This window comes from Solea senegalensis, linkage group LG19, assembly GCF_019176455.1.
Source record: "Solea senegalensis isolate Sse05_10M linkage group LG19, IFAPA_SoseM_1, whole genome shotgun sequence".
Taxonomy (NCBI): domain Eukaryota; kingdom Metazoa; phylum Chordata; class Actinopteri; order Pleuronectiformes; family Soleidae; genus Solea; species Solea senegalensis.
In genome coordinates, this window is record NC_058038.1 from 14331493 (window position 1) to 14350651 (window position 19159).

General features: G+C 42.0%; 3 protein-coding genes across 3 annotated transcripts; 2 read left to right on the forward strand and 1 right to left on the reverse strand.

The window, feature by feature from the left end:
• The first annotated feature begins 424 nt into the window (after nucleotides 1–424).
• Nucleotides 425–3040, forward strand: mrps34 (mitochondrial ribosomal protein S34). The gene is made up of 4 exons (XM_044051119.1): nucleotides 425–498; nucleotides 1944–2305; nucleotides 2412–2454; nucleotides 2582–3040. Exons 2-4 carry the CDS (start codon nucleotides 1988–1990, stop codon nucleotides 2878–2880), a joined length of 660 nt encoding a protein of 219 aa, XP_043907054.1. The 5' UTR covers nucleotides 425–498; nucleotides 1944–1987; the 3' UTR covers nucleotides 2881–3040.
• Nucleotides 3041–3287: 247 nt separating this feature from the next.
• On the forward strand, nucleotides 3288–7035 carry nme3 (NME/NM23 nucleoside diphosphate kinase 3). Its single transcript, XM_044051126.1, has 5 exons — nucleotides 3288–3398; nucleotides 4974–5104; nucleotides 5208–5309; nucleotides 5435–5547; nucleotides 6126–7035. The coding sequence occupies exons 1-5, from the start codon at nucleotides 3353–3355 to the stop codon at nucleotides 6241–6243; spliced, it is 510 nt and encodes a 169-aa protein (XP_043907061.1). The 5' UTR covers nucleotides 3288–3352; the 3' UTR covers nucleotides 6244–7035.
• Nucleotides 7036–7088: 53 nt separating this feature from the next.
• On the reverse strand, nucleotides 7089–19159 carry LOC122785285 (C-Jun-amino-terminal kinase-interacting protein 3-like). The gene is made up of 21 exons (XM_044051018.1): nucleotides 19128–19159; nucleotides 18553–18610; nucleotides 18112–18263; nucleotides 17934–17990; nucleotides 17507–17677; nucleotides 16399–16558; nucleotides 15806–15856; nucleotides 14697–14786; nucleotides 14292–14447; nucleotides 13990–14146; nucleotides 13524–13721; nucleotides 13241–13424; nucleotides 12996–13115; nucleotides 12818–12898; nucleotides 12354–12421; nucleotides 12090–12238; nucleotides 11768–11939; nucleotides 11538–11651; nucleotides 9251–9415; nucleotides 8812–8958; nucleotides 7089–8350 (listed from the first exon to the last, which is right to left on the reverse strand). Exons 1-21 carry the CDS (start codon nucleotides 19157–19159, stop codon nucleotides 8223–8225), a joined length of 2610 nt encoding a protein of 869 aa, XP_043906953.1. The 3' UTR covers nucleotides 7089–8222.

Sequence of the window (19159 nt, forward strand, 5' to 3'; positions counted from 1 at the left end):
AATATTGCGCCTCCTGCGATTTGAAAATTGCAGTAGGTCATATTGCAATTTCGATAAAATTTCGATTAATTGTTCAGCCCTACACCCTGGACAGTTCACCAGTCTATCGCAGGGGCAGAATAAAAAACATTTTTTTAAATTAAATTTTAAAATTTATAAAACTACTGTGGATTTGTACAATTATATGACCAAATACAGTAAATACAAGTTGTGAGTTTTTAATGACAAATTTGACATAAGTGGGGATTGTAACACTTAAATGTATCACAAAAAAAAACAGTTTCGTGCAAATATTACACAAAGAAAACAACGATTTAACATGCAGATTATGTACTGATATTATTTAAAGGAGAATGACAGTTTGTTAAAAATAAGTAATACAAGTAGAAGCGGAACTAAATTACGCCACCAGTTTACACGGAACATTTTGCTGTCGGACCACACGCTTGCCTTTTGCGGAGGTCAAGTGAAGCTGGGACACACGTCAGGTTCTTTCAGGTATTTAACACACATATGATTGTAAATAGTAAGTTGTGTAGCTAGTTCAGCAGAGGTTTACCAAAAACAATCAGGTGATTCAGTTTACGGCGTAATTCTGTGATTTGTCTTTAACCTCAAACGTCAGCTAAAGGCTAACTGGGGTTAGCATTGTCACAGGAGGACTGTCAATGGCCCGAACTCAATGTTCTCTCTTTGAATCCCCACATAATTCATCGTATTTACTAATATGATGATTTAATTATTATGTCGCCATATACTGCTGGTCTGCTGTTTGCTCAAATCAAGGAATGCAATATGACAACAAATGTGTTGTTAAGATTACCAGAACTACAGAGCAGCACAAGTTAAGTTTTCCCTCTTTTTTATTGAACTGACTGTAACAAAGGTAATACTCATCACACACAGGAATGACTTATGTGATGAGGATGAGGATGAGGATGATGTTCACCATCAGTGCTGTGAATCTTATGCTCAAGCGAATGTGCTAAATATGTACAAAAACAGCTCTTTTGAGGAAATAATACTTATTTTATAATGCTCACACATAGTGTAGTTACAGCAAAGCAAAGATGAATATGATATTATATTATGAATATTACGATGCTCTTAGAGTCTTGTTGAATCTTGTTGAAATATCCTATATGTTTTGTGACTACTATGTCCCCACTTTTCGGCTATGCTCAGGAACTTTATGTTTACATTTATGTGTAGGTTAACTGAGTCAAGTAATGGAATTATAAAGTGACACACGATACTCCTTTATCTTTTTGAAATACTGAAACAAACGGTACAGAGTGTTACACGATACATGGTTCTGTGATAATCAATATATTGCAAGATAATCATATAGTGATACATCAAGATATCTGTCTAACTGAAGAAAACTGAAGACAAAATGTCTGGGGAAAAAGTTAAAAGTGCAGGATTTCTCTATTCATAACATGGAGATGAAAGTGCATAAAGTCATGTATTGAATGTGTATGAGGCGTCTCTTAACGTAGCTTTCTCCACAGAGCTTGGTGCACTTTCTGCCTGAACTGCACCAACACGCTGCCACAATAAAATTACTTTACAAAAAGGAAAGCAAGTAAAACCAAGCAGTATGTACATTTTAGTTTGTAAGGTGTCTTCTTAGGCTGAACAATATGTGGAAAATATTTAATAATTAACTTTTCTGACTGATATTACAACTTCAATTTTACTTGTGAACTTCAGTTTAATACTTACTGTAATAGATTTGAAATGTGATAGGGCATTATCACATTTTTCTATCATAATAACTACTGTATTCTGAGGTATACACACACTGTGCATTCAGGGCACACTGAGATTTCACATTGGGAAAGACCTAAACTGATTTTCTATGAATATGGCTCAAACTCTGCGTGAGTGGACATTGGTTATAGACCACTTTGTTTATTCTGAAATTTCAATTCCTGCAGAACAAACCAGTGTCGTTGAGGAGATTCACTGAAGTCGCGCAGTCATGGTGAAGAAAAAGCGGCTTCGGCTCATCGCAGAAATGGCTCGGAAGATCCGGGCATACCGAGAGCTCAAGTCCAGGCCTCGGGAATCTCAAAGGTATGCCCTGGACTATGACACGATGAAGCGGCCTTACACAGGGAAGATGCTGCCAGTGCTGGCCTGGCAGGATGTACGCAGGGAGAGCCGCCTCTTCTCCCTGCTGTCGTGCATGAGGTTGTTTGGAGTGGGGCGCCTCTTCACTCGCAAGTCCTGGTTGGAGGACCACTCTGAGCCCAGCTACTGGCATATCACCAAAGTCAAGGTGGACTACACAGCTGAGGTGAGAGTGGGTCACATCCATTTCATTGCAACTGACTGTGCAGTGTAATGACGGCCTGATTTATGTGTACTTCGATCAAGAACAACCGATTTCTTTTGCTTTGTAGAACATGGATCACGGTAAGGCCTGGGGGGTCCTCACTTATAAAGGTAAGACTTATCCGTGTAATGTGGTTAAGGCTGTTTGAGAAAACATTCATGAAAATACTGAGATGAGGAGATGTGTGATTTTTCTACAGCTTGCTTTCATTTTTAATTTGGATCTTGTGCTTGGCAGGAAAACAGGAGAACGAGGTCAAAGAGATGGATAAGGTCATGTATCATGACTGGCGCTTGATTCCTAAACACATGGAACAACAGTTCAAGGATTTTGAGCCACTTCCTGAGCCACCAGTACGCCATGTCCCATACCCACCACTGCTGCGTGCCATGCTGCTTGCTCAGCACAAGAAAGCAACAGGCAGGGAACTGACAGAAGAGCTTGCCTTACCTTTAGAGAGGAACATCAGGCTCAACAAAGACTATTTCCAAAAGCAGGAACAAGAGAGGCAAAGGAAAGAGGGGACAGCAGTGTGATTTCAGAATGTGGTTCTCCAATCTTGAACATTTTGGACCAAATCAGTGCACACTTGACACTGTCAACTCAAAGTCCTGGTCTCTGCTGTTTTCTTCTGTTGCAAACCCCTCTGTGTGTTATGTGTATTTGTGGGATGTTAAGTAATAAATCTTAAATTTATTTACGAGTCAAATACTGCACTATTTTTAAGAGAGTGATTTTTTTCTGCAAAAATAACATGTAAAGTTTTAAAATTCGCCTCATTTCAGGTGCTTCAATAGATACCAAATCAAAGTAACAGCTTCACCGGTTCATACCTCAATCCGGAAGATGGCAGTAGAGGATTTACGAGCAGTTGCCAATCGCTAAAGAAGGGGAGGAGACGAGGAAGAAGCTTGCAGCTGATTGGCTGTACATACCTCTTCGTTTACGTCCTCGTCGCCTTCTTCCGCCTTTTCCTGTGTGTCAGTGCTCCTCCGTCCACGGGTGACAATGATCTGTCTGTTTCTGTCTGTGTTCGCGTACGTCTTCCAGTCAGGTTGGTGATACAAGCGTTTACAGCGCACCTCATCCGCCATTCTGTGCCTCATCATTCTGTATTTAACTGGACAATGTGCTCGCAGTGTCCGCCGCGTGACAGCGGGAGCCGGCCGAGGGAGCAGCAATGGAGGCACGAAACCTTCTAAACTAATGGAAAAACAAACACTGTGCAGTTAGTGTGAGTTAGTGTGACTAATATAACACACAGACTGTGTTTTAGCATGCGGCCTCAGTGGCTCAGACACTAACTACTGTTAGTTACTAATCTACTAGCAGCGCGGAGTGGCTGGATAGTCAGTTGATTCATTATCCTATTAATAGCTGGAGTGAGCGCGGATTGGCCAGGTCACGTGGATAACTTTTTAAAGTTGAACTTTTGGTGATTTAACGCGCGCGTGTTTGTATATTTATAGAGGGACAGTGCATATTAAGGGACCTATAAATGGTCAAATGCAAGGTTATAGCCAAAGCCAATTGCCATCTCACCACACAACACGATAACAGTAAAATTAAGTGAATAAGAAGAGACCATGTTAAAAATTAAAATGCATAAGAAAAAAAGAGGCGATTTTGAAGGAGATTTAAGTGCCGAGAGTACTAGGAGTCCAACTGTGACCAACACGTTAAAGTGAATTAGTGGTAATCTGTGCAAATTTGGCAGACGTATTAGATCAGATGAGATGGTTCTTTATTAGTCCTGCAGTGGGGAAATTCACATTGTCACAGCAGCAAAGACAGTAAAGTTAAAGATAATAAATACACATGCATTTCCACATGTGTTAAAGTGTAATATAGAAAAATATTAACATAGTACACTATAAAATGTTGAAATAGAATGTACATTATAGACTGTTACCAGAATATATACAGTATGGGATGTACATGTACGTACACAGGTCAATGAAAGTCCTAAAATAGCAATTCTGTGTGCAATGATGTAAAATAGCTGGTTTTTTTTATTTATGGACTTGTCCCCACTTCCTAATGGGAAAAAAACTCCTCAGTAAACTAATTCTAAAGATGTCATAGGCTTACGCCGTTGTGCTTAGTGAGGTCAGTGTCGATAATCAGTCAGTATTCAATATTTTTATACAGCCACAATAAATAATGAATTCATATAAACCGATCTCTTACTTTTCTGTGATTAGTGACACCTGTGCTTTTCCTGCAAAAAGTCAAATTAGTTGCCGTGGAAAAGGCCTACAAAGGCAAGGGAGGAGGTTTATGGCTCAAAACTAACGCATGGTAGACACAGTTTTTTGGAGGTGCATGTCATTCTGAGTTTTTCCTCCAGCTGCAGACTGAAGGCAGAATAAACTCAGTATGTAACTGGCTGTTTTTTCAGCACAGATTAAATAAAAGTAGAGCTTATCTGTGTCAGCTGTCTGTTCACGTTACTTCACCACCTCACTGTCTCCTGAATCATTCACATGACCTGTGATCTCCTGTGTCTGTGTGCATGTACGCTACTCTAGGTTGTGTGTGGCGGGGTGACACTTTGCAGTTCAAACACAGTTCTAATTTATTTTTTCCTCTTTCGTTCATGTCTGCTGTATGTTATCTCTGCTTCTAGGTTGGACCGGTGTGAATGAACGCACCTTCATTGCCATAAAACCTGATGGCGTACAACGGAGGCTGGTGGGCCAAATTGTGCAGCGTTTTGAGAAGAAAGGGTTCAAGCTGGTGGGAATGAAGCTCATACAGGTGTGTGGGATTCATTCTTTCCCCTGAGAATGAAGTTTACCCATTTATCAAAGATTGACTTCTTTTTAAAAATGTGTTTCTCTTTTGTGTGTTTGAATGTCAGGCAACTGAGGGTCTTCTTAAGGAACATTACACAGAACTGAGGAGCAAACCTTTTTTCAGCGGACTGATATCCTACATGAGCTCAGGACCCGTTGTTGCCATGGTGAGGAGGACTAATGAGGCAGTGACTGACAGATCTGTAGAGGGTGCCGTGTAACCACTGCTTTTGTAAGATCATTCCTTGTTTTTGTACAAAAGTAATGAACATTTCTGCTTTTTCCTCTTCAGGTGTGGCAGGGTTTGGACGTGGTTAAGATGGCACGCAAGATGTTGGGAGAGACCAACCCTGCAGACTCGCTGCCAGGAACCATCCGGGGGGATTACTGTGTGGAAGTGGGCAGGTCAGACTTGATTCTACTCTGAACGATTTGTTAGGGGTGTCCCTATCAGCTTTGTTGACCCCAGATATGAACCCATATCCGATACTTACAGTCAGTGCATGTGCAGCTGCCAGCTGGTATGATTGCTGATCCCTGATCAGTTTAAAAAAATGTTCGGCTCCAATCTAATACTTGAGATCAGGATGAGGAAATCCCTAAAACTTGCATGTTTTTATATTACAAAAAGCTGCTGTAACAGTTGACTGTGAATTAATGGTAGTATGCACGTTATCATGTATTAAAGAAGAGTGGTATCTTAATTAATCATGCCGCCTTCAAGTGCTGATGTCGTATCTGAAAAAGAAGTGGGGGGGAAAGAAAAACAATGTCGGTGTATGGTCGTCTCGCAGTTTTGTAATAATCAGATTTTTATTGTCAGGTGTTTCAGATGATTCTGATTTCTCCCCATCATGCAACTTCGTTTTTGTAATGTCTATTTGGAAATGAAGATTTCACTTTACAGCCTTTTTCTTTAAGTGTCATAGCAACCGTTGTTTTTTTCTGTGCTGGTAAATGTCTGCGTGGGCTCTGTGTTGCAGGAATGTGATCCATGGCAGCGACTCTGTGGAGAGCGCTCAGAGGGAAATCTCCCTGTGGTTCCGTGAGAATGAGCTTCAGTGCTGGGAAGACACTCACAGCCACTGGATCTACAACTGATGGTCCACAATCTCTTGTGTCTGAACCGTCCTGTAGGTTAGTTTGTTTTTTGTCTCATGACAAAATGGGCAACATCATACTTTAGAAAATAGCTTGTAGCCACACGAGGGTCACTGGCACCTTTCGTGTCGTTTCTTACGTTTAAACTACTTGAAGTACATTTTAGAAAAAGAATTATACAATTTGAACTACATGACCAATTACTTGACTTTACGGTGTCTCTCGCTACAGTTTTCATTGTAGTTTTTGTAGAACACGAGCTCATGTTTACAGTTCTTCAGCAATAAGCTTTGTTTTCATGCAATAGCGGTCAACATGATTCACAACAATTAACCAAAATAAAGGTTAATCTTTAAAGTACAGAACACTATCTGCACAGAGGTATTCAGGTGGAATTACACAAAACATCAAACTGAGTTGTTACCAGTTTGCTCCATTTCCACTTGAAGCAATAAATCTTTCCTTTTATCTACTTGAAAATTAAGAATGAAACAAATTCAGCAATACCATAATTGCCTTTTTGCACATAAACAAGTTTAATTTTCCTGCACCATTTAAATTCAAATTCTGTGATGTAAAATCTTCCCATCACCTGCCCCTTGAAGAGTCAAGGTTTTTACATTTGACGTGTAATAGAGTTTCCTGCTTTAATTGTGCTGAATGTTTGCTAAAATGTATTTTTAAGAGTGTCCTTTTTCCATCATCTGGTCATATTCATACTTTTTTATAAAACACATACTGATGTTGAAACGATTGTATTGTCAAAAACAATAAAATTTGATCCTCCGTTTACCATGTTTTCGGTGAATCTGTAAAGTGAGAGACATGCATCGCACACACGGTAATGATTTTCAGCACACAAATATGTTTAATATTTAATCCACACAAAGATCAATGCATGAAGTATCATACTGAACATAGAGAGGATGAGCTTCAGTGTGTTTGGAGATTTACAATAATCCCTGTACACGTTCCGACGACACGCCACCCGCTCACCTCCCGCTTCACACCAAACCGTCCGATCCACAGCCAGTCGGATGAGAGAAATTAGTTGACTGAACCCTCGGTGTCACCCGTGCAATTCAAAGCATATTATATGCACATGTTTGGAGCTCATTCGCATTAAGCTGCTTCAGCCATTTTGGGCTCAATAACCGCACTGTGATTAGAACACAGTCTTTATCGGGACACTTTTTTAAAACTGAGGCGAGGTGAGATGAGGTCACAGCCTAAAGAACCCAGACGTTTAAGCGTAATAATTGGACATGTATCCATTTTGACTTTTTCCATGTGACTTATACCAACTCATTTGAACACATTGTCAAAGTTTTAGCAAACACAAGGACGGGGAAATGATCACTGTGAACTTGGTGCCAAAACATGATCCCTGTGTGTGTGCTAGCACCTGATACCTGTATCCATGAAAGCCAGGATCCGTATTGTGCTATGAATAAATAATTATGGATTGGCTGTTGTTGGAGAAACCACGCAGATTTGCAGTAGAAATGTAAAGTCAGCATCGCCCTTGACTTTTTTTTTTCTAAGAAGAGGTAAAGGTTTCAGAGATGACAAACAAAATGGAGAAAGGGGGCGTAACTAACTCTGGGGCAGATGCAGAGTGACTGGGGTAAATACAGAGTGTGCTTACAGGGTTGATTGATACACAGGAGTTGGGGATAGTTATGTGAGTGGGTTACAAAGCTCATGAACAATGTCCTGAGTGGGACAGGATGGCAGGCAGATTAATAGGTCAGAGAATGTTTGTACTTACAAGCATTTAAGTTACAAGGTGATGGGGCAGGAGGGGATATAATAGTTACAAGGTACAATACACTGCTTAGAGGGTCGTTTTAGAGCCAAGGGGACATTTTACTTGATCGGGGATAATTACAAGTTTTGGGTGGCTGGAAGCTTTTCAGGGGGCCAGGAGGAAGAGGGGGTGGGTGGGTGTGTGTGGGGCGTTAACGCAGGTCCTGGTGTCACTCGGGTACATAAGACACCTGCCAGACAATGATGTGACTTCGCTCTGCTTTGCTCAAAGCGGGTTTTATCTGCGATACTACCGCACTGCTTTCTCCTTCCTCCGTCTCATCGTCCTCTCCGTCACCTGGGGAGAAAACACAGTATGTTGTTTCCGTCATTTGTTTGTACTTTTTTTTATTTATCCATGTAGGGCAATTCCTTCTCTGCATTTAACTAAAATTCTACTAGAAACCCTCCTAGCATTAGGACCTAGTGGGGAATCAAACTGCCATGGGCTGTCATGAGAGCCAATTTCATGTCAGGAAGCATTCTCCTGTGCATTTGTGCTTTAATGGGAGAGTTTTGGCTGCAAAACACTCAGCAAACCGCAATGAGTAATGGGTGATCCATTGGTTACATCCTTAAAATGCAACCAAAATGAAACGGCTGAAATGAAACTTGAATAGAAATATGCATTTCCATTGATTTAAAGAGTGATTTTGGCTAGAACATTAGTCTTGTCATCTTTAAACTTTCAGACAAGTTACATGATACATATAGAAATATATACATATATAATATGTATGTATGTAAGTAATCGCCCACCTATACGGAAGTCGATGTATCCCTCTCCTCCACTCAGCACCAGCACGTTGTGAACACTTTGGGCCTCCGTCTCTGCAGGCACCGTGGAGCCCTGTCCCTCTGATGGACTGTCCAGCACGCTGCCATTAAGGGTGGCCAGAACGTTGCCTGTCACACGCAAGAAAAGAGTTTGAGTACAGTCAGTTATATACTGTATGTTTAACAGGGAGCAGGTATAAGCGCACAGTAAATATCTAATTTCACATCACTTGTATCCGTGAGGATGTGTAACTTTACAAAAGTCAGAGAATCAAACTGCCAACATTAGGTCCAAGTAGTTAAAGTAATTAGACTAGTTAAAAGAGAGTTATTGTTGCTTTTATTTTGGTGACAAATCCCTATAAAATGAAACTGAATTAAAAAGGCAGTGAAGATTATTATCAGGTGACTCGGTACATACCGGGTACAGAGACGAAGAACTTGACGGCGTCTCTGTGTCCATGGAAACAGAGTTGAGCCTGAGCCATGGAGCAGTACGGGATGAAGCTGCCGCTGCTTTTCTCGGAGCCGTCGTCACCGTACACACGGATGACTCCACCGGAGGACGTTGGCGATACCTTATTGGCTGAGAAAGTCCAGGTGTGAGAAACTGACAATGCAGCCTTTTTTTTAACTACAGAAAAAGTAACACATTAAACACACTCACACGACATTTGCCCACAGAACATAAATGAAAAACCCACTGAGAGCAACTCAAAACAGTTTGAGGCAGCTAAAGCAATTTGCATGCAATGACTCTGATGTACACAAATATATACAGTGTCTTTTAGTCGTCAATGCAAAAACAATCACAACGATCAACAGCATGCAACGCAAATCAATCTGTAAAAGCCACTGTTGTCCCATAACGTTGACATTTTTATGATTGTGCACAGAATTCTCTTGGTGGTCCTCAACAGTTTCAGGTCACATGGGGGTTTCAGCGGGTGAAGGCGGAGAGGTAAGGAGAGGTGGAACCCAACGACAAGAGGTCAGGAGTGCTCCAACTTACCCCTCAAACCCAGGAGCTGTCCCCGGTGAAGGACCACCGCTACAGGAGGAGGAGGAGGAGGAGCAGGAGGATGACGTGAGGAGGTGAGCAGAGGAGAAAGACGACAGTAACAGCAATAGTTAGAACACAGACTGTGTGGAGGAGGTGAAACCGATGAGGGAAGAAAAGGTTGGAAAAGAAAAAGTCAGGAGACAAAGGAGAGAACTGAAGAGGAAACGACAGTTAAACAACACTACGCTGTGTTTTTCCTCATCATCATGACTCATCATCACGTCAGATGTTTGTATAAGTTAGACATCATTTCTTACAGTAAAAATGTGAAAAAATGACCACATGATGGCGCTGCTTGGTCTTCTACTCATGTAAAATATTTGAATATTCAGGAAGACAAACACATTCAATTTCAAGTAGGGGTGAACGATATGTAATAATAAATAATATCTTGATATTTTTGGGGGGATTTTTGATGATAACGATAATCCGTCGATAGCCTTTAAAATGTGATCTCAATTGTTTAAGTCATTAGTTGTTGTTTACAGATTACACCAATGGACACAAGATATAAGGAAAACAACGCTTATTTTTCTCTAAACTTTAGCATTCATCAAAAAATTTAAAATATAAAACTATTTCAAAGACTTAGTTGTGGGGGCTGGTGTCTGCATGTTTTCTTCCTATTTGCATAACCACACTCTGCAAACCTGTGTGGCAGGGAGGACACGAGAGGTCACGTGATCGCGTAAGCCCACTAGTGGTCATGTGACACTAAATTTGCTCACTGCTCTGCAGCAAGGAGTGTTGCTTGAGACAAGGTGTGAAAAATGGGTCACCTGAGAGACCGAATCTCAGGTCACTATTGTTGTTCTGTGTGTGTCTGTTGATCCTTTTAGGAAGAGCGTTCAAGTGCAGCATTGTAGGTGGCTGATAGTTGGAGTCTTAGTCCACCTCCTCTGCTGAGTGATGGTTTCTCCACGTTGACATACAGTAGATATCACTCCTTCCTTCACTCCTCTTTCAGACCATATGTCTTTCCTGGCCAGAATGCCAACATTCTCTTCCTCAAAAGTGTCCCCTTGCCCTTTGTAGATGTAGGTGGACAGCTGAGTCCTGTCCAGATGAGCTGGCTCTTTTGTGGCGTGCCATGTATTTATGCAGAGGTTGTTTCCCAACGTAGCGGTCAGGACAATCGTCTTTACAATGCACTGAATAAACCACGTTGCTCTGTTGGGTTCTTGGAATTTAGTCGCCAGGATGAACACGTTTCTGTGTCTGTCTAAAGATGCTGCAGTTGTAGCAAAACACCAGTATCGTTAGCTGTTACACAGTGTAATCACTAATGTTGTGCCATAATAAATATATACAGATTTATTATAGATATTGGGTGAATGCTATTATTTTCGGTGTTTTGAATAAATAATAGTGCAGATCTTCTGTATCGTACTTTGATTCACTATTTTTTCTGCAATAACCTTATCCTGGTGGACAAGAGAAAGTGAAAGCAAGGCATACAGGGATGAGTTTTCCCACACTGTGTAATCAGTTTCAATATTACAATGTCCGGTTTAAGACAGTTTGAGACAAGCTAGGACAGTGATGGCTGTCAGAACATTTGAGACATATTTTAAATAAATAAAGGCAATAGACACATGTGCTCATTTGTGTAGTAAGTCTTGTGAGGTGTATAACTGAAACTCACTCTCTGTCAGAGGGATGGAGATGATCACACCATTTCCAGTTCCGACCCAAAGACGATTTCCACCAATTAGAAGTGCTGTGATTCGCACAAAGGAGAAGCCCAGCTTGCCAGTACCTGAGAGCAAAACAATTTAGGTTTTGAAAGTAAAAAAAGAAAAATCAACACTCTAATAGATGCAGAATTGCTGTCAGGACAAGATTTTTTTCCAAAAACATCTCTCATCATCTCACCCAGCATCTTGCTGACGTATGGTTCAATGTCCACGTCCTGGAGATGCTGGTGAGTGTGAGCATGGTAGAGACGCAGAGTCGAGTCGAGCCGGATCGACACCCAGACGCCGTCACCGATCCACGCTAGCTGCCGCACCTGGCTCTCCCTGCGGGGGTGGGCGTCGAACGACTTCTACGATGACAAGAACAAATCAATAAATCAAACGACATCGTCAGATACAGTTCATCAACAACATATAGGGTGTTTGGATCATTCCGATATCTGATGGAATAATTTTGACTAATGGGACCAATAAACAAGTAGCTCATCAGCTCATCTCACCTCAATCTGCATGCTCTTGGGCTGGATGACATGGATCTTGTTCTTGTAGCCACACCACACCTTATCGTGGACGACAGCCATGCAGCGAATGGAGTGATGAGGTCGACCGAGGTCCATTAGGTGGTAGTTGGACAAATCCCACTGTCCATCTGTGGACAGTAACACAAACACGTGACCACAGTCCCTGACAAAAGTTTTTAAAAAGATGAAAGAAAGAAAAGAAAATCCATAATTTATGTGTAGGAAATAGAAAATGGAAAATACCCTCTGATCTGTGGAAAATGGCGAGGGTTCCGTCTGCGAGGGCGACCAGCACACGACCTTTGACATGTCTGCAATTAGAGGAAGAGAGAGAGAGAACTGCTAATGTTTTTGAAATGAATATGTATGCAATTTAGTCAAAAATTAGATTTATTCAAATGGTTGTGTCAGTCAGAGGCTCACATACATGGAACAAACCACCAGCTCAAATCAGGGACTTTGACAGTTATTTAACTGTGTATTGAAGGTATCTCTGTTAGTTTTATATGATGTGTCAATTTGTTAAGTGTGGGTTATTTCGTTTCCTTAATGGTTGTCGTCTTACAACGACAGATGTGATTCTGGCACATTTACACCGATGTTTTCTGCTGGTTTGTTACAGTGTGCTGTCCTGAGGGAATCTCTCATTCTGAATTGTTAACGGCAAAACTTCCCCAAATGCAGTTATTTATACAAAACAAACTTACACCAGGCTGAGCACAGAGTCTTTGAGTTTGATGGAGTGGAGACACTTTTTCCAGTTTCCAACAGCGGAGTGAACATAGAGCCTGGAGGGAGGAGAGAGCCACTTGAGTTAGTCAGTGACCCAATGTGAACGTTGCTAAAGAAAAACATAAACCTGTGGTGTTCAGCTGAGCGACTCACCAGCCGTTCTGGGCCCCAAGCCACATAGTGGGGGCAACGCTTGTGTAGTTTTTGGCCTCTTCACCTCCATCCTCTGACTCTGGAGGGTGTGACATGTCCTCTTTGGACTGACCTGCACTTCTGCATATAAAGACAATATATATTTTTTTTAATGGCGAACCTGAACATGTTTTTGCGGCTGTGGAGATTTATTTACACCATTCACGGTGATCGCGTCGACGTGGTCAGACTTTGCTTTGTCTTACCGGTCAGAGGCGTCTGCTGGACGAGGCTGGGGGTCGGTGAAGACGTGCTCGGTAAACGGTCCCGGCGGTCCAGATCTCATTTCTGTGTGGCTGGCTGTTGACTCAGGAACCTCGGTGGCCTCGGTTGCTTCCTCGGCGGACTGTGCAGGGTGAATCCTCCCGTTCATGGGGGGAGCGGTGGGGGCTGGAGCACAACACCATTGAAATAAAATAAAACACATGGAAATGCACACCTTTCTATAAAAACAAAACACATATGAAGGAGCTTTCACAGTGTGCCCACCTTGTCCTTTGTCCATTATGGGAGTGTCAGTGCGCGAGGAGCAGTTACTGCGGGCGACGCTGCAGTTAGTGGCGCAGCCGACAAGAGTGATTCCAGCCAACATGCCCTCCACACTCCCAGTGTCCTCGCCTCCACCTGCACCACCATCACCTGGATCCAACACTATCTCTCCTGCTGGATAGTCACTCTCACTGGCAGCTGCAGACAACCACACAAAAACACGTCAGCCACTAAGGGACACTGTGTTTTGTGCTTTGTGAACAGAAAGAATATAACATTTTTTGTAAGCTGCATCCTTCAGCTTAAAACAGGCTCTGTCAAGCAAAACTATCAGACCTGACTGAGTGAGCGTATGTGTGGGAACAAGAGGCATTTATCCTGACACAATGAGTGGGGTTTTTTTAGCAGTAAAATTCACTTCTGAAACCCTTTTGCGGGCACTTCATAAAGCATTAATCTGTCGTACCTGGCACACTGGAGATGCAGAGCACGTGAGCATTGCACACGTTGAACTGGTCAACAAGCGAGCCCGGCTGGTTGGCATCGATGATGACCACCTTGCTGGCAGAGTGGGTACTCGTGAGGATCCACACTCGACTGCTCATAGTGTCTGTCTCTTGGAGCTTGGAACAGGGAGAGAGGAGATTATTAGTTAGCGATACATGGTCTACGATACCAAGAATATCACGATACAACGATTCTGTGCTAATCAATGCATCGCAAGACAATCATCTAGCGATACATCGCGACGTGCTGTAGTTGGTTTACCTTCTTCTTCTCTGGTGAAGTGTGGTTGTTTTTCTTCTCAGCTCCATCGTCCTCAGCACGCAGCGGGTCACTGTTGCCTGACAGCGCCTTGGCTGGCCCCACCTCCTGGCTGCTGGCCCTCCATCCTGTTAGGTCCACCCCCGCTGCACACCACAACTACGGGCACATGGGAGGGAAACAGTCACCCTGCCGTCTCCATCTGTGTAGCTTTGACATTGTCCTTTAATGACGTTAATGGTCCATAATAATAATAGCTTATATGTACTTTAGGCGAGGGTCATTGTTTCTACAGCAGTGGAAAAAAAACAGATGTAGCATTTTGTTCCAAATTCTTCCACACTGGACCTTTACATTCTAATAGTCTTCATGTCATCATGTCACTGTATTTTCCTCTTTTCATTTCACCTTCCTGTTGGGGTCCTTCTCCACCAGAGGGCGACAGTAAACCGGGACGGGAACGTTCTTCATGCGGTTGTCCTCTTTTTCGTTGGTGGTCTAAAAGAAGAGGTAAATGCAGTTTTAGTTAATGTAAAGTAATGGACTACTGTCTGGTTCCTTCAGTACACCTTCAATGTTGCTGGGCACTGATGAAAACAAAGAACATCAAGGGTTTGTTACAGATACAGCAGGGAATAAAGAAAACATCACTGAAGGCACCAGTCGGTGGTGTTTAGTTTGTGTTTGGTGTCTATTTTTAGGGTCCTATCATTCTCCATGAGGCCACTGTATCACCCCAGAGAAAACATGGACAGATAAATAATCACCTGTGTGGTTATTTAACTCCATTTGTAGCAGTACAGGACATATCCTGATGTGATGTGATGTGATGTGATGTTTTGACATTAAGACAACAGACAACTGGCCACAGAAATGAAAAGTAGTTATCACTGCAAATACAGTACTTTATCTTTGGTGCCATCTGGTGTTAGTCAGTGGGATGACAAGATGACAAACTTTCCTTTTTACTAACAAAAACACCAAAGTCGAGTGTGATGGCGACATCAGCGTGTGTGTGTGTGTGTGTAGAGCAGATTGTAGCTCTTGTTTGTACCCAAATATTTAAATGTATTTATTGTAAGTCGCTTTGGATAAAAGCGTCTGCTAAATGACGTGTAATGTAATGTAATGTTGAGACAGACAGAGGTTAGAAGTTAAAAGGTTGAAGAAACGCAGGCAGAGAGAAAAACCAGCTCATGTTAATTCAACAAAGACAGAAGTTTGTCTGAGAGATGCAGTTTTGTGGTGTGTGTGTGTGTGTGTGTGTGTGAGAAGAACGGAACACAAAGATGCTGACTCATATCATGCCTCATATTCAAAACCTCCTTTTGATTCTCATGCATTTTCTGAATTTGATTCATGGCAAAGGTTGTACTTTGGTTAATAAAGCACTGGACTGAGGTGAGTGTTTGCAGGTATTAAGTGCCAGCTGCTGTCTGGAGGTTGGGGTTTTAAGGGGGAAGATTAAAGGGGGAGTGACCGTAAAAAGGCGCATGCTGACACACGGTCTCACTTGCCTGTTGTCTCTTCACAGGGGTGTCCTGAGCGCTGTCCGTCTGACCACCAGTCTGTGGGAGACCAGAGTTAGAGCCACCTGCCTACCAACACACTGCCCTCTGGCCTCTTAGCTGCACGGGATCAAACCAACTCAATCTGCCAGACACAACCTCAGGTGCACTTTGATGCTACTCAGTCGTGTTTATGTTTGAAACTTCAGTGGGGAAAAACGGAGACGTTTTTGGGAGAGAACAGGAAAAACGGACCTACACTGATTGTTTAACTGTCATATCAGTCATTCTGGAGCTTAGTGAATCATAAAACATCCCATGAAAATGTTCACAGCAAAATCACAAACTACATATTGAGGTGTTTGTTACTTGTAAGAATGTCAAACCTGCTTTAATTTTTAAATGTAATTAATCACTTTAAACCAATCACTTTAAGACAAACAAGTCTTTGATTTTGTGAAATAATTTCGTTTTCAATTCATAAATTCAAATTCTTGTTGTTCTCTCCCATGTAAACTGAGTGTAAACAGGGTGTGTTTTCATACTAGAGGGGTCATGACCCCGAACATGTCAGGTGGTCCATGTACAGTATGTGTGTGTACCTGTTTAAATCGAGATGGCACACTCCAGCCACATGCCTGCATGATGCCGTCATCACGGCGCATGTGCTCACGGACCTGCCGGTACTGCTCCCGCCGCTGCTCCCGGCGGGCCACGAGTGCTGAGTCACTGAGGAGAGACGCAACACCGTTACTCGCCAGTCTGCAAGCAACGGAGGAGAGGGAGGAAGAGGAGGAGGAGAGAAAGAGCGAAGCGTTAGCAGCCTGGCCAGCGAGCAGCGGGAGGCAGAGAGATGGAAAGATGAGAAGAGTGCACTGCTCTCTCTATCATACACTATCTTTCATAAAGTCTATGAACAGTAGGCCTGAACAATTTGGGTTTTTTATTATTGCTATTTTTCTGAGAGATGTTGTGCTTGCAGTTTGAGTTGTGATTTAACCTTCATTTCATTGACAGAGCAAAATCTTTGTTTCCAAACATATATGGTTTACATTTTAATTGGTGCGCAACAATCAAAAATAGAGTAAATAAATAATTTTCAATTTGAAATGATTAATAATTCAGCCGTAACTGACAGACTGTGGGAGATGGACTCAATTTTAATTTCATTTTTTCAAAATTAAATTGGAAACTGATCTGGCAAAAAAATCCAACTATCTCACTCTGTGTCAAGCAGAAACCTCATCGGTTTAGCCGGCCTTCAAGCTGCAGCGCCACTGATAGCTTGCAGATGGAAAGCTCCACATTCTGTCAATATACAAAATATAATAAATAATAAATATGGCATGAATGGAACAGTGGGCTGCCAACATGCACCAGGCAAAGCAAATTTATCCCGATTAATGCAAAGACATTTTGTGATTATATTCTTTTGCTTTGTTGGCGATCAGTGTTGAGCTGAATGTAACAGGCTTCAAGCGCAGAAATTAATTAATCACAGTGACTTTCAATGCCAGTCGCATGTTCATTAATGTGTTAACTGCTCAGTATACGTATATATATATATTTACTCTCCAAGCTGCCACAAGCGAGCAAGCAACCAGGCGTTCAGACCCAAGCAGACTGGGAAGCAGATAAGGGAGGAGCTTTTAGTGTGAAGTGTGAGTAAGTGTGACAGAAGATTTTGGAGCTTGTTGCTCCACTGCTCACTCTTCAGGGAAGAACTCCAGAGTGCGGTTGGAGGTGGAGATCTGACACATGGTCTGACTGCGGCGCTGAGAGAAACCAGCCGGTGAGGGCGACTTGTAGTGTATGTTGACGCTGTAGTATGGACGCTTGACAGGCGGAGGGCTGGCCGATGAGCTGAAGAGACGTGCAAAACTGGTGGATGGAGTGAGAAAGAGAAGGAGAGGTTTATTTTTATGCTATCGTCCATCTTCTACCACTTTATCCTCCACATGAGAGTCGTGGAGGGTGCTGTGCCAATCCCAGCTGACATAGGGCAAAAGGTACGGTAACACCCTGGACAGGTCACCAGTCCACACAGGGCCACATAGAGATAAACAACCATTCACTCTCACTCTTATAGTCTATTTAGAGTGTCCAAAAAATAGTTGCATAAAAAACAGAATCTCACAATTGCCAGATGGTAGACTTCTTTTTCTCTTGAGTTGGAGGACTCTCTCTGGATGCCCTGAAAGACACAGAAAAGTGTAACTTCATTGAGAAATCAACAATTCATTCACTATGTTGAGACTGGTGTTTTTCTGTGGTCAACCAGGATTTTCAGATCTACAGTAGTCCAGATCATCTACCTGATCATCTCTGTCCACCGTACAGCCTCCTGCAGCTCCATCAGCCTCTCTTTGTACTGGTTCCTCTCCATCAGCACTCGGGCCATCTCCACGCGTGTGAATCGACGCCGTTGAATCATTGTCATGTCGCCATCTTGCATGGGTGATGAAAACTGGGAACATGAGAGGAGGTATTCTCATAATTCTAGCTTATACAAACCTGGTTTCATGTCTCTACTGTAGTCCTGCATGTCACCTTGTAGAAGAGAAGATGTTTTTTATTTTGTAGCTTATATGTTGTTTAGGTCTGTCTATCTATCTATCTATCTATCTATCGATCTATCGATCTATCAATCTACTGTATCTAAAAATACACATAGACAAAGACATAGACAAAGACATCTTATAAAAAGAAATGATACAAAATAAATACAGTGAATCTGCAAGACTTATGTCACTCACATCATCACCTCCTTCATCCTTGGAGTCCTGAGATGCATTAAGAGCTTCTGCTCTTAACCTGCAACACCAAGGTAAAAAAAAAAAGACATAAGGAAGTACAAAAATATGAGACAGTGAATGTTGAAAAGACTTTTGAAGCTGCTGTAGGCTGATTTGCTCACACAAAATGACGTAACCAAACCAAAGCAGTTTCCTTTATAATAATATATATATAATATACAGTCAGAATGCAATTTAAACAAATCAACTTCATTACTTCAAAACATTTTGACAAAAAAGTCATAGTATAGTATGTGGTCCATAGTATACTATGACTTTTTTGACCAATTTTGGACGACATACTATACTACGACTTTTTTGACCGATTTTGGACCACATACTATTCTATGACTTTTTTGACCGATTTTGTCGACATACTATACTATCATGTTTTTGGGTGATTTTGGACGACATACTATAGGATAATGATGTGACAACATTAAAGAGAACAAAGTTGGTGTAGTCGTCAGCACTCATGCCTTTCATTTAGAAGATCCGGGTTCAAGCCCTTGTTGGAACGATGACACTCTACAAACCTGAGACATAGGGGTTTAATGTTGGACAACAT